Source organism: Peromyscus eremicus, chromosome 16_21, assembly GCF_949786415.1.
Source record: "Peromyscus eremicus chromosome 16_21, PerEre_H2_v1, whole genome shotgun sequence".
Lineage (NCBI taxonomy): Eukaryota > Metazoa > Chordata > Mammalia > Rodentia > Cricetidae > Peromyscus > Peromyscus eremicus.
In genome coordinates, this window is record NC_081432.1 from 47,906,016 (window position 1) to 47,920,875 (window position 14,860).

At 39.9% G+C, this 14,860-nt stretch overlaps 1 protein-coding gene across 1 annotated transcript in view; it reads right to left on the reverse strand.

Annotated features, from left to right (window-relative positions):
* Positions 1–14,860, reverse strand: part of Lmbrd1 (LMBR1 domain containing 1) — a 91,808-nt gene that overhangs the window by 24,614 nt on the left and 52,334 nt on the right. The window contains exons 8-9 of the mRNA XM_059281544.1: positions 13,478–13,603; positions 10,480–10,632 (exon numbers count right to left, since the gene is read on the reverse strand). Coding sequence (XP_059137527.1) covers positions 10,480–10,632; positions 13,478–13,603 — 279 coding nt within the window. The remainder of the gene's footprint in view (positions 1–10,479; positions 10,633–13,477; positions 13,604–14,860) is intronic.

Sequence of the window (14,860 nt, forward strand, 5' to 3'; positions counted from 1 at the left end):
TGTTGGTGGTGTGTGTGTGTGTGTGTGTGTGTGTGTGTGTGTGTGTGAGAGAGAGAGAGAGAGAGAGAGAGAGAGAGAGAGAGAGAGAGAGAGAGAGAGAGAGATTAAACTGACATTTTTTTTTCTAAAAAGGGAGGTAATAGGAATGGAAAATATGAAAAACTGAAGTGCAGACCTCAATATAGTACAAGTATAGTGTTGAGGAGCAGAGGAAGAAGATACCATTTAAAGAAGAAACATGTAAATTTAAGAACAAAGCTTGGCTAAAAACAAAAACATATAGCCAAGAAGTTCCACATCTGCCTGAGTCTCCAGTTTCTCTCCTCAGTGCTAACAATCATCGTTAAGTTTCCTCTCAGTCTTCCTTATGAAATAGTCTGCTAGTGTGCCTGTGCAGGTGGTTCACACACACTATGAATGAAAGACAGCCCAGTCTTTAAGAGCACTGGCTGTTCTTCCAGAAGACCCAGGTTCAACTCCAAGCACCCTAACTGGCTTACAAAAGAGCCTGTAACTCAGCCCCAGGGGATGAAATGCCCTCTTCTGGCCTCTGCAGGCACTGCACGCACATGGTCACAATTTTGGGAAAAGGTGTGGTGCACACAGGCATCACGTTGGTAGAAAAATGTGGCACTGCTGACTGCCCTAATGCACACACGTTGGCTCTTCCTAAGCAAGTGACTAGACCTCAGGTATCAAATGTGCGGAGACAGGAACTCTACTATAAATAAGACTGTGTAGTGCAGGACAACTGAATGAGTATGTTACCGTTTCTTCAAATATAAGCTCTTTATCATTCTCTTAACATTAGGTATGTTTAAAGGTGCTTATTAACCCACACAATGCCAAGTCAATTCATTCGAAGAGTTTGAAAAGAATGGTAACTAAACTTTGTACTCTCTAGCAACCACCTGGCTTTCCGTGTAGAGTGAGCAGTAGGCATTCTGGATGGCCAATGGTCCCAGTCCTCTAATTGATACCATATTTACTATATTTATCAGTCATCAAGACTTTCCTCACAGATCAAAGGAAACTGCATGGTTTCCATTGTCCAGTCAGGACAGGACATATCAACGGGAACAATGATTATGTGTACAGGATGATGTTCTATACGTGTTACGAGAGGCCCCACTAATATTATTTTAAATGCTGAAAGATAAAAGGCTTTCAGCTCCACCACGTGAATTATTTCAAAGTTGCAAAGATTTTCAGGGTGATATGTCAATGCAGCATCACTCAGCTCTTGAAGGTATCTATTTTTCCTTGTTATCTACGAGAAGCAATTTATTTAGTACACTATCACTCTAAAAAAGAGACTTTTGTACAGTTGGAAGAAAGAGGGTTGGTAAAGATAAAGGTAACCCTGGGGAGGAAGAAGTATCCAGCAAGAGACATACACATTTTCTTATTTCCATCTCAGCCCTGCTCAAAGACAGTACAAAGAATCCTAGTATATCCTTCAACCTGATTCTCCAAGGGTCGCAGCTTACCTTGCTTTATTATTTTGCTGTATATACATATGGAACAGTTTGAGGATTAGTGATAAAGTGCTTTGTAGTACCTGTGTCTAAAAAGCAGCAATGTTTTTAATATAATCACAATTCAACCATAAAAATCCGGAAATTAATATTGATATGACCTTCGCCAAATTTGAAATGAGGCATTCATGTCATTTAGAGAAAAGCAGTCTTTTCTAGTCTAAAATGCAACCCAGCATCTCATGCTGCTCATGTCATTTTAGTAACCTTCAGTTTGGATCAAGTCCTAATTACTTTTTTCTCCATAACCTTGACATTTTGAGACCAGGGCAATTATTTTATAGAATGTCCTTCAAGTTAAATGGTCTATTTCTCATGAGTATCTTTCTTTCTTTCTTTTTTTTTTTTTTTAGAAATGGCAGAGAAATGTTACTGAGTCCTTTGAATATATCATATCAGGAGGCACAATCAAGTCTATTTGTCCCACAACTAATGAGGCTTCTCCATTGTAAAGTACCATTTCTCCTTCTATAACTAATAAGTTTTGTGGTGTCATACTTGAGAATAGGCAAAATTTTATTCTCAGCCATTTTTTTTTGCCTTTAATGAGCTTTATTCTATTTGACTTATTTACTTCCATCAATTCAGACTCACAGATTTGTATTTTATTACGGTTACTGTGTATACTGCTAATACCACTATTCTGTCCCTAAATGGTCCTACAGTTATGCAGTGGCAGACCCCAAAAAGCTGGCTCCTCTCAGCACGCCTTGACTGTCCTCTGAGCAGTTCTCCTTGCTGTCTGGAACATCATTGGCTCTCCTAGGCACAGTCCTCCGGTCCTCATTGCTTTTCATGGAATCAGTCAGGGACTGTCCATTAGAAAACAAATACTCTAGACAGGAGCTCCTAATTGACCTGTCTCTTCTTCTTTGCTCTCATCTTTATTTTCTTGGGTCTTTTATCTTTCGTTAGCTTTTTGGTAGCTTGAAATGTTGTGTTGGAGTGAAATACTTTTTCACTTCCATTTTTACTGATAACTGTGTTTGGGGCTATGTATTTCTCTGATCACCGTTTTAAGTTTATCTTCTAGTCCAGACAAAGACATGAAGCATCAGTCCCACAACCTCAAGATACAGCATTAGTTCAACAATCGGAATGAACGGAAAGTGTTTCCTCCCACATTATCCAGAAAGGGCCCAGTCCTGTCGAGACATTTCTACTCTATATCAAATGCATGGGGCTGGGAGTGTTTCAAATTTTACGTTTTCCAGACTTTGGCATAATTATATACAGTTTACCACTGAGCATCCTTAACTGAAAAATAGAAAATGGAAATCCTACAAACTGAACCGTTTTGAGTACCACAGAGTGCTAAATAGTAGATCTGCAACATCTGGATTGGGGATGCTCAGCCTGCACCATCAAGTTTTAGAAATTCTGTAGTTGGTTTTATTTCTGCTGTCCACTCACTCAAGAGGTGCTGACTAAAAGGTTAATTTTCAAGTGAAAGGGGCCTTAGTTGATTGATTTTGTTTAAATTTCTAGTTTCTATAAATTGTATTTGAGTAATGTATATAATATATCTACTTTATAGGATTTACTGGTACTCTTCTTTATGATCCAATTAACATGATAAACTGTTTTCCACGTGTACTTGGAGAAAAGGCATATCCCCTATTATCCAGATGTAAAGTTCTAAGATTTATACTGATTATATTTGGGTCCTCTCTCTCTACATATATTTTTATGGATGGGCATTTTGCCTGCATGTATGACTGTGCGCCATGTTCATGCAGTACCCACGGGGGTCAGAAAGCCATGTCAGATTTCCTGGGATTCTCCAGTCCCGATTGTGAGCCATCCTGTGGGTGCTGGGGAAAAAATCAGGAGATTCTGGAAGAGCAGCCAGTGCTTTTAACCTTGAACCAACTCTCCAGCCCTCCTCCATATTCCTTTTCAATGCTGTTTACATGATACCTTAACGTGGACATGGTAGATGTTTTTTAATTGCCTAGTACCATGTTTCAGTCTATTTCTTGGATTTTTCAATGACTTTTGCTTCATAAAACATAGTTGTTTGATTTCCACAACAAATATTCATAACTGCTACATTTTCATTATAAATTGGAACTTTTCAGATTAAAAATTTGTTCATTTTCTATTTCAGCTATAGTAAATTTTTCTAAACTCTGTTGGCAAAACCAATACCCAGTTTATTCTTTTTTCCCTGTTAGCAGCTGTGGGTGGTACATCTAGACAGGGTGTGGCTCTCATCTGCCTCGTACCTTAAGATCTCACAAGGCCAAAACCAAGCTGTCAGCAGAGCCATGGCCCCTTCTGGAGACTGTGGGAGGGAAACACTTCCCAGTCCCTTCCCAGGGCAGTAAGGCTGACGTCTTCATCTCTTTACCATGTCATTTCTCTAACTAATGATACCACAGCAAGTCATCCTTACACGTTGATGATCAATGTTATTTGGATGATTTCTTTCTGTCTCTTGTCAAAAACATTCTGCTTTTAAGTTTCAAGTTGTTACACTGAGACTACCACCAAAGTCCCAGATAATCTCTGCCTTTCGAGGTCTATAATCAAAATCAAAAAGTCCCTTTTGCTACTTAAGGTAAGATATTCACAGTCCCAGTGAAGAGGTCATCAATACATCATCCTGCTTACTGGAAAAAAGTGTATTGTTTTCTTCCATTTAATATTTTTTATTGAGTCGCACTGTCAAACATCAGGATCACTGTCTGTTTTCCATGGCTAATGCTTCTCTGTCTGTTTTTAAATACCTCCTTTTGTTTAGTCTTCTTGAGCTGCTGTTTTAAGTGTCTTTCTTTTAAACAGCATATAGTTGGATCTTGCTTTGTGGTAAAAATGTGAAAATTGTTCTAATGGTGCTTCAGGCCTATTCACATTTGTTGGTATTATTCATACATTATAGGCAGCTGTATGCATTTCTTATTCTCTTTGCTTTATGTGTCTCGAATAGGTAAACTCTAAGAGAAAAATGAGAAAAGTGGTCATGAAGAAATGGAATTACTTTTACTGGGCAGGGTGTTTGTTGGGGAACTAAGACGGGGGAAGAGCAGTGGTGATGATCGTACAGAATGATGAATGTGCTAAGGTCATTCGATATAGGCTTAAAACGGTAAACTTGAAAGTACAGAAAGCAATCGCAACTAAAGGCTAAAAATATGTGATATCACTGGCAATATTATAACTATGTGCAGAAATAACAAGAACTTCAAATTATATTTAAACAAACAGACCTAGATTACTCAGGCCAGTGATTCTGTTAGAGCTTTAAGTGTGCTTTTTTGTTTTGCTTTGTTTTTTTTTTCCCAGAAAGAGTTTATCTAAGTATTGATGAACATTAGATTGTATGCCTAGAAAAATGTGTTGTTACTATATATAGATTCTGACTAAAGGAGCTTCTAACTTATTTGAATTAAGTGTTCACATTTATAATTAGTCTCAATAATAGAATAACTGTCTTTAGTTACCCTGTTGTATTTTAACAGTTGAAAAGCTTGCATATATAACTGTAGCAAGAGCATCAGAAACAAAAGGTTTGTGGCATCAATTACTTCATTTAATTCTCAGATAAAAAATGTAGGTTCCAGTCGAAAGAAGAAAACCAGGCTCAGGAAGATGAAGAACAAGCAGTTACATAGCTCAGGAGGTCCACAGCAAGGGTGGAACCCAGCACTAAATGTAAAGCCCAAGCTCGGAGTCATCACACTTTGAGTTGAGGTTTTCATATCCTGGGGAGAGGATGGATATGAGAAGTCACAAGATCAATGGGCGTCTTCATGAGACAAAAAGCAATGTTTGTGGGGGGCGGGGGGGGGGGAACGACAGAAAACTATCTTTGAATTTTTGAATATATATTTTATGATTAAAACAAATGGATTATAGAATAGAGCAAAAAGGCAATACAAGTTAGTACCAAATTTTGAGATAGAACATAATTTGATCATGATGGCTTATGCATACAATCTCATAACTCAGGAGGCAGAGGCAGGCGGATTCCTAAGAGTTCAAAGAAAGACTGGTCTACATAGTGAGTTCAATGTCAGCCAGGACTGTATAATGAGTACCTATCCCAAAATAAATAATTAACATAATAAATAAAACATCAGAAACTTTTAAAGTCAATTTCAGCACATAACGAGCAGTACATATGTGTGAACCAACCTATCTAGACCTTCATCAACAAGGCTGACCTGGATGCTTAATGTTTAAAAACCACTAAACAAAAGGTAGTTTTCTATTTCTGAATTATACCAACTATAGACAAATACTGAAGTAAAAATTAATGATTTTAATATCTCATTTAAAGAAAAAGTAAAGTGTTTCTGTCCTTGCATATATGTTAAATTATCTGAAAAATCAGTCTATCTCCCAGGTATTTCCATCAGACATTCCTGCCTTATTTCTAGCTAAAGAGCAAAATATTGGTAAGAATTCAGATCACTATTCAGGAACATTTATATAACAAATAGAAATAAATGTCAAGTCAACTGTGTTAGAGGTCTCAGATAGGAAAATTGGAAAAGGGTGAAAACTAGCAGCTGGAAATCTTTCAGTCCATCATCTATCACTGTGAAAAAATCCTTGACATAATCAATTTCTAAGGAAGAATGGTTTAGTTTGGCTCACAGTTTTAATAAGAGTTTTGGTTCATGGTCAGCTGGCCTCATGCTTTTTGGACTATGACACGGCAATGTATCACAGGCACGTAGTGAAGCAAGCGGCTCACCTCACGGCCGTCAGGAAGTGGACAGTGCTGTGTCCTAATCTCCCCCACAGGGCACACTTCTGGTGGCAAGACTCCTTCTAGTTCTGAAAGGTTTCATAGTCTCCCAGAAGTGCCAGAGTTGGACACTAAGCCTCTAATAACTATCTCCTGGGGACACTTATCCAAACCACAGTCCTCAGATTAGGAGGGAACAGGTAAAGCTGTCTTTTAGTAGATAAAACACAACTAAGAACAAAAATGTTCTAAGGAATCTACAATAAAGTTACTAGAACTGACAGTCCAGTCAGGCTGTATGATAAAAGGTAAGTTCTTAAATTTTACAAATGAGAATAAATATTAAAAACTGAAAATCAATAACACAATTTTCAACAGGATATAAAAAAGAAGTGGAAGCATTTTTTCAAGTTATTTTTAAGATAGTATAGTGAATATAATAAACATTGACAGAGAGACCTTAATAAATAGTTCACAAGCTAGAAATTTTTTAATGCTAAAACATCACTTCTCCACAAATTACTTTTAGATCTTGTAAATTCAAAATAATACTAGTAGACATTTCAACTGGTATTTCACAGAATTATGAATTTATTCTAAAATCTACATGGAGATGGAAATGATGTACCAGTGTCAAAATAACTCTGAAAAAGGAAGATGAAATTGAAAGAACTTCTGCCTGGCTTCAGGACTGACAATTAAGTTCCATGAATGAAGCTTCAGCACAAGGACACACAGATCAGTGGGCAGAGGTTGGAAGCACTGGACAGAGCTGCCCAAGTTCAAGGAGGGAAGGATAACCTCTCTGCAAACGGTGCTGGAACAGATGGGTACCAATACAAAAATAAACAAAATTAACTCTACCCTGACCACAAATCTGAACTTGGGGTTAAATTATAGAATTTTTACAATAGAATATAGGAGAAAACTACCTTGAGAGAGACAAAGATTTCTGGGAACACAGCACAAATAGGAAATAAATACATTGGATTTCACCAAAATACAAGAAGTATTTGTACAATAGTGTTAAGACTAAAAAAAAAATGCCAAAAATTGGGAAAAGATATTAGTAGTGAATATATTTGATAATATTCTTGACATAGAATGCTTAATAAATTTATAAAACATCATAGTAGAAAAATCCAGTATGATGATTACACATTGCAATATGTTCTGAGATGTCACCACAAGAAAGTTTAATATATTAATTAAAACATATTTTTAAGAAGAAAACCCTGATTTAGAAAATGGTCAAAAGATTTATATACACATTATATAGACCTATAAACAACCACATAAAATAATATTACCTAGTTATAAATGGAAAAAAATCATGAACTGTTATATTCCTTAGTAGAGCAACCCTCAAAAATACTACATAAGAGGAACAGGGATAAGAAACAACTAAGATCTCACTATTAAATGAAAATAAAAAAAACAACAACAACAGTCTAACCATTGAGGGGGGAAAAAACGAACTTGGGCAGTTTCTCACAAAGTTAGACATTAAACTTTAGACAGAAAATCTCTGCTGCAAGGTATTTATCCACGAAAAATCAATGAAAGCCCATGCCTGCACAAAGATTTAGTCTCAAAAAAGGAAATAAGCAAGATAAGCCAACTGTGATATGGATACATCAGATTACTACTCTGTAGCTAGAGTTTTCCTGCCTGGCCCACAGTCAGGGCAAATCTCTCTCACCTGCCAGTCCCATAGCCGCTCAGACCCAACCAAGTAAACACAGAGACTTATATTGCTTACAAACTGTATGGCTGTGGCAGGCTTCTTGCTAACTGTTCTTATAGCTTAAATTAATCCATTTCTATTAATCTATACCTTGCCACGTAGCTTGTGGCTTACCGGCATCTTCACATGCTGTTTGTCATCGTGGCGGCTGGCAGTGTCTCTGACTCAGCTTTCCTCTTCCCAGCTTTATTCTCCTCTTTGTCTCACCTATACTTCCTGCCTGGCCACTGGCCAATCAGTGATTTATTTATTGACCAATCAGCAACACTCTTGACATACAGACCATCCCACAGCACTACTCAACAGAGTAAAGGACAGAAGATGAAGCAACATGGCGGAATACAGAAACACGGCGCTGGGGCTGGAGAGACGGATGGCCTCTGGACTTTCAGAGGACAACTCCCAGCACCCATACCGGGTGGCTCACGGCACCCATAACTCCTGCCCAGAGACATAAAGGCCTCCTCTGGTTTCCAGGGGTGCTTGTACACCCATGGCATATGCTCACATGAAAAGAGATAATATAAATAAAAATAAATCTTAAAAAACACATAACACTGTGCTGTGGTGAAGCAGGATTTTTGTGTTTCACTTCTCTTGAAAGCTTAAACTAAACTGTGAAAGACCACTACACCTGGTTGGAGCTGCAGGGAACAGGAGACAAAGTAGATTTAAAAACATATGTGAGTGTTCTATGCATTGACATATTTTTATTTGGAAAAAAAATCAATCTGTACACTTAATAAAATTGATTTTAAAATTCTTCTAAACATATGTTCAGTGAAAAAAACATATGCTTACATGAAGGCATTTGATGACAGAGATTACATTTTATTATAAATGTACATTGGATGCTACAAAGAATTTATTATTAAAGTTAAGATTTTTGGTACAATAAGATAAATCACCTTGGAAAAAAGGACCAGGGTGGGGTCCTTTACAGTTTTCATTCTGGGCTAAGTGCATGGTTCACTGGCAGAGCACTTGCTTACCGTGCATGAGGCTCTGGATCTCAGCCACAGTACTACAAAATCATACAAACAAGCAAGCATGTAGTGATAGTTTGTTTGTGCTCTAAAAAAAAAGCTTGCCTGGAGATCAGAGTGCGGAGCTAGCCACTACTTAACCATAGCGGCCAGGCAGTGGTGGTACCCACCTTCGATTCCAGCAATTGGGAGGAGGAAGCAGGAAGATCAGGAGTTCAAGGTTACCCTGGGCTACACAAAATTGATCCATTCTAACAGAGAAACAGAGCTGGGCAGTGGAAGCTCATGCCTTTAATGCCAGCACTAGGGAGGTGGAGACAGGCAGTGATACGGCAGGGCAGAAAGAGGAATACAAGGCAGGAGGAGAGGGGAGCTCAGGCCCCCCTTTCGGTCTGAGGATTCAGCAGAGGTAAGAAGTCTTTCTAGTGGCTGGCTGCTCTGCACTCTGATCTCCAGGTAAGCTTTATTTGTTAGAGCATAAACAAAATTATCACCACACAAGCAAGCATCCCAAGAGACAGTCAGAGATCTGACCACCTAGAAGAATTAACTGATTTCATGGACAATATATTCTTATTTTTAAAAGTCAAAAAAGGAGCTTTTAAGGTAGTAAATAAAGTAGTAACAAAATTCAACCTGCCTGGCCCATCTTTTATGGCATTCTCTGAAACATTATTTTACGTTGTGTTTTTGAGACAGTCTCACCAAGTAGCTCAGGCTGGCCTCGAACTCACAACCCTCTAGTTCCAGTCTACCAAATATAGGGATTGGAGGCATATGATACCACCCACACCTGTCTGAAACATTTACCTTTTAAAATTTGGGCCAATCTGTTTTCTACCTTCCCACCTAACTTTACTTCAAGTCAATCTATGCTTTGTGCACCATAAATTCCAGCTTGCACATTACTGTGTATAAAACTCTGATGTCTGAAAGCCCCCCAGATGTAGAAGAGGTAAGCCTGGGTCTGCAGCTGACAGTGTCAGTGACTTCTCAGTGTGAGTCACCATCACTGCCTTAGGTATTAAATTCGGGTACCACAGTGGCAAGAATGGGAGGCTGGCAAACGATGGATTCCGAAAGGGAGAAAGTCATGGTTTCCAGTTCACTAGAAGCGCTTTACACACTTCTCGACGCTCATCTAACAGGCAAGCTGTCACCTTAAGGCAGGGTTCCTGAGTCCTAGGATGTGCCCCCACTTTCCCATGTGCAGCACAGTACTGACCCACAAAATACGCTCCGAGCTTATTATACTACTTCTCTTTACTTTCATTTGAATTTCCTAATGACACGTTACAAGGAGTGAGTGGATCTCTGATGGTTACACGCCTTATTCAAACCGCCAAATCACACAGCAGTGACTCAAACTTGATTATTTCAACTCCAGAGTCCATGCTCTTAAGTTTCTGTGGTGGAATACTGCCAAGGGAGGACTCAACCTCTCTAAGAGGTACTACATAAGCTTGCAAAATACTGACAGGATAATAAGTTTTTTAAAATTCCATTTACCTTCAGGGGGCGCAGGGCACCACAAAATTTCGTCCACCAGCTGTTTTCAATGAATTCTAAGTGCCGGTCTCTTTTCCTAAGCGTCCGTAATCTTTCTTCACACTGCTTTAAGGTACGTCTATCCCTCGCAGGCAAAGGCCGACCATCTTTGCTCTACAAATAATAGAACAAAATCAAGGGTCTTTCCTTTCAAATCATTAAAGTCTTAACAAAACAATCAAGCAGCTTTTCTAAGGCTGGACACTCCACACAGGCAAATGCACAACTCAAACAATGTACACAACCACGTAACGGGCACAGCCCGACCAAGGCCTGTGCTGAAAAGGAGCTGCCTGATGTGTGCTTCTGCAGTGTTCCTACTACGTGCTAAAGATATGTGAGCATAATGATTCATAAAAGCATTCCATAAAAACAAAGCCAGAAAGGATGCAGAACACACCTGCTTTTATTAGAAGGACACATATTTGCTGGGGGTTCTACTTTAAACATGCAAAGACACTAAGAACAGGAGGGTAGCCATACTGTTTCTATTACGGTACAAAACATTCGCTCACCAGCACATGCTACTGCAGCCTCGATTTGAAAGAACAACTGAAGATGGTGCCTGGACCACCTTTCAGAGGAGCCTCCCACAGTTATAAACATCTCTCCATGGTTGTGCTGGTCCTCCTGAAACCAACCAACCTCTTTCACAGCTTATCTTAATGGGCCATTCCAGTTGGAGTTCTGAAGGCCAGAAGGTTGGACAGTGAAAGCAGGGCTCAAGAGTTTTCAGAGGGCAACAGTGCCTCCAACAGGAACCCAGCAAGAGCCCATTCAGGTTCCATTTTGGCAAAGAATCTGGCTGCAATCTGCCCAGGAGCTGAAAACTTCAGGAAGGTTAAGTTCCAAAGTAAAGGAGTGCACTGTGTCGTGAAGACAGTCTGAAGACAGCATATCCTTCAGGCTGTGACAGGACTACTGCTCAGTCTTCTCAGATTTATGCTGAGCACACAGAGCGTAAAGATATGAAAAATGAAGAGTTTGGGGAGGAAGGGAGCATGAGGAGCTCAAAGTTGTGACCAAGACAGACACAGACAGACGTCCAGAAGTGTTTGTGAAGAGCACCACTGTCGAGCAATCACAGGCTCGCACTGCCTGGTGGGCTAGGGGCTGGAAGGCAACTCTCTGCCCACTGAGAACCCCAAGAAGTAATACTTCAAATCCGTCTGAGAGATGATACCTGAAAAGATAGTTCCTTCAGGGCACTCTGCCGGGAAATGGCCATCAAAGGAAGTGCTTTCCTAGGTTGCCATAGATACACAGAGGCCACTGCATATGTGGTTCAGGGGACCAGGCTGTATCTTGAGCTGGCATCAGAAGGTAGCATTGCACTCACAATGACGGTTTTGCAAGCACAGAGGATGCAAGAGCAGATTATTAGGCTTGCAGCAAGGTTCAGAGAGTCACGGAGACCTGGCAATATGTAGCAGGGTTGGTATTTCTGCAGAGAGCTCCTGCGCAGACTGTTCATGGAGGTGTGAAGGGAAAGCTTAAATTGGAATGGAAACCCCACGATACTGGAGCTGCCAGAAACGTGAGACATCTGCTGGGGAAAGCTGTAGACTCTGAGTAGAACCAAAGCGAAAGAGCCCACATGTGACATGAGCTACCAGTAACAGAGTAGGAAGAGCAGAGCCATCCAAGCTCATTCTAAGAGATGATGCCACCGTGAGCCCTAGATGCCAGGCCTGGAACTTTGGGTTGGTGTCTGCCCACCTTCCTTGCTATCTTCCTGTTCTTCCTTGTTGCAATGGGAATGTCTGCCCTATGCCATTGTATGCTGGTACTGACCTGATTGTTATTTTACAAGGTCTCATAGTGAAGAGACTGCATCCTCCTTCCTCAGGACTGAGACACTGTAGCAGCATTTGGACTGTTAAGATGTCAGGGACTCTTAAAAACAGACTAGTTGCGTTTCATAGTATGAGATGGAGGTAGATCTTTTAGGGCATCATGTTTAAAAAGGATGAACTTTTGATGGTTTAGTTTCATTGTGAATTTATTGACTTGGGCAAACATGTACAGCCTGGATGAGACACACTTTTGGATGTCTTTGAGAACTACTCTAGAGAGGATGGACTGAGGAAATAAAGGTTACCCTTAAATACAGGCAGCACCACCCCATGGGCTGGGGTCCTCAGACTTGATGAACAAGGAAAAAAGAAAGCCAGCTAGGTATCAGCATGCTCATTTCTCTGTGTCGTGACCCACCCAGGTAAGAGATGCAGACTCACATCCGGGAATCAACAACTGCTCCAGGACCTGCTAGACGGTTCAGTGAGGAAGGATGCCTGCTGCCAAGCCTGACGACCTGACTTCAGTGCCCCAAACTCACGTGGTCAAAGAAGATAACTGATTCCCACAGCTGTCATTTGACTTCTACACATGTGCGATGGCACGTGCCCATCACCCCCAGCCCGCCCAGATAAACAGATGAAAACAAAACAAAAGAGTTGCTTGGCTAACACAACATGCTAACCTGATGTGCTGTACCTTTAAGGTGAGTACTTAAGTATGCCCTTCGTGTTGAAAAAAAAAAAAGTGTGTATGTGGTATTTGAAAAGAACAGAGGAAAAATTGTTATCGTGTTCTTAGAAATACATTTACATCACACAAAATTAAAAGTAACCTTAAATTGCTCAACAAATACCCCAAATTTGAACCTTAGAGAGGCAAAGAATCACATTACACATAAAATCGGGGTGACTGAGAACAGAAGTCTGGATCATAAGCAAGCAGCAGGCTTTTTAGTTGTTAAAACACCAACAGAAATTCTCAAATTGCCAGTATCCTATATATTACATAGAAAATAAAAAGATAGCAAAGGGACATAATCCTTGAAGTTTTTGTTGCACAGAATTCAAACAGAATTCTGAGATTGTCAATGGCAAACTCCTCATGAAGAATCGCAAAGACGAGGTAACTCTGTGCTTCCAATGACAAGCCAGGAACTCACTTTTGATCGAATGGCTTGAATGTGCTGCTCCACCTCCTCAATGTCTTCAGTGTTTTCCAAGCGTTCATAAGCAGCATTTCTAGTGCCTTTTATCAGGTTTAAAGGTAAGGCTGACATGCCATACGCCTGAAAGGAACAACACGAACATGTTTTAATAAAGCTACTCAAAACATCTGATATGCAATTTTCAGGTTCAAAAACGATGTCCTTCAGAGTAGTAACTTGAAAGTGAGCAGGAGTGAGCAAGTAAAGTTGGTCACAAAGCAACATGTCCGTACGGCCCTGATCACACTCCTCATCTCAGAATTCTTTTATTTACTTCAGTTACATGCATGTAGTTATGTTTCTAAAACAAATTAGTCAGACTTTATCAGAGTGATAAGTTACAACTTCAGACTAATCATGTTAACATAGTGTGAGTTCATACAAAAGCCGACAAAATTATTTTTACTAGTATAAATTTTTATTAGTATAAAAATAATTTACTCCAATTACATAGAGTAAACTTTAGAATATATCCCTGATAATTGATAAATAGACTAATTATTTATATACAACTTAATATTCTATGTACAAATAACCAAACCTTTTACTAATCTTCAAATACATTTCAACAATTAATTTCCAACATTAAAAATAACATACCACTAAGTTCCATATTCCATTCCCAAATGATATTTTTATTATACCCATCAACATAAAACTCAATGGCATTTGCTATATGTTACTTAGGTTTCAAACTGGGACAAATGGCTGAGGTGCCTACTTATCACATCAAAGCAAATCTGGCCACCAGGTTCCCCCTGCATCCTTCGGTCCCCGCCTGTTACAGGTCCCTCCTCACTGGCATACCTAGACCCCTACCCTAAAACTCTCCAGCTTGGGAGGTTGGGCTGCTCTTCCCTATATAATCCAACCATTTTGGTTACCCATTCTCCTAGTACCTTTGGGCCTCCTGGCTGCTGCCCCTGGCTCCCCACTCCCTCTTCCTTCCCTCCCCGCTCTCCTCACACAGCCTGCTCAGGGTTATGTCCACTCTGGACTCTCCCAGAGGTCTCTGCTGATGCTATGCTCTCACATGTCTACAGTGAACTTTCTCCTCCACCATACCTAGGAGCAGTCCTGTTCCTTTTCTTTCTTTTTTTCTTTGTTTCAGTCACTATGTGGTCATCATGCAGACACATTAAGTACTTAAGAAACATTGACAACCATTACCTTGTGGTTGCACCAACAGACTCTGAACCAGGGGCAAACTTGTCATCTAAAACATTTTTCGTATTTCTTCTAAGCACACAAGCACAGTACCTTACTCATTCTCCCCTGTAGTTAGGAGGGGGCACGAATTGAGTTGCTCATCCTGTGCTGAACAGGAGTGAATTCTTT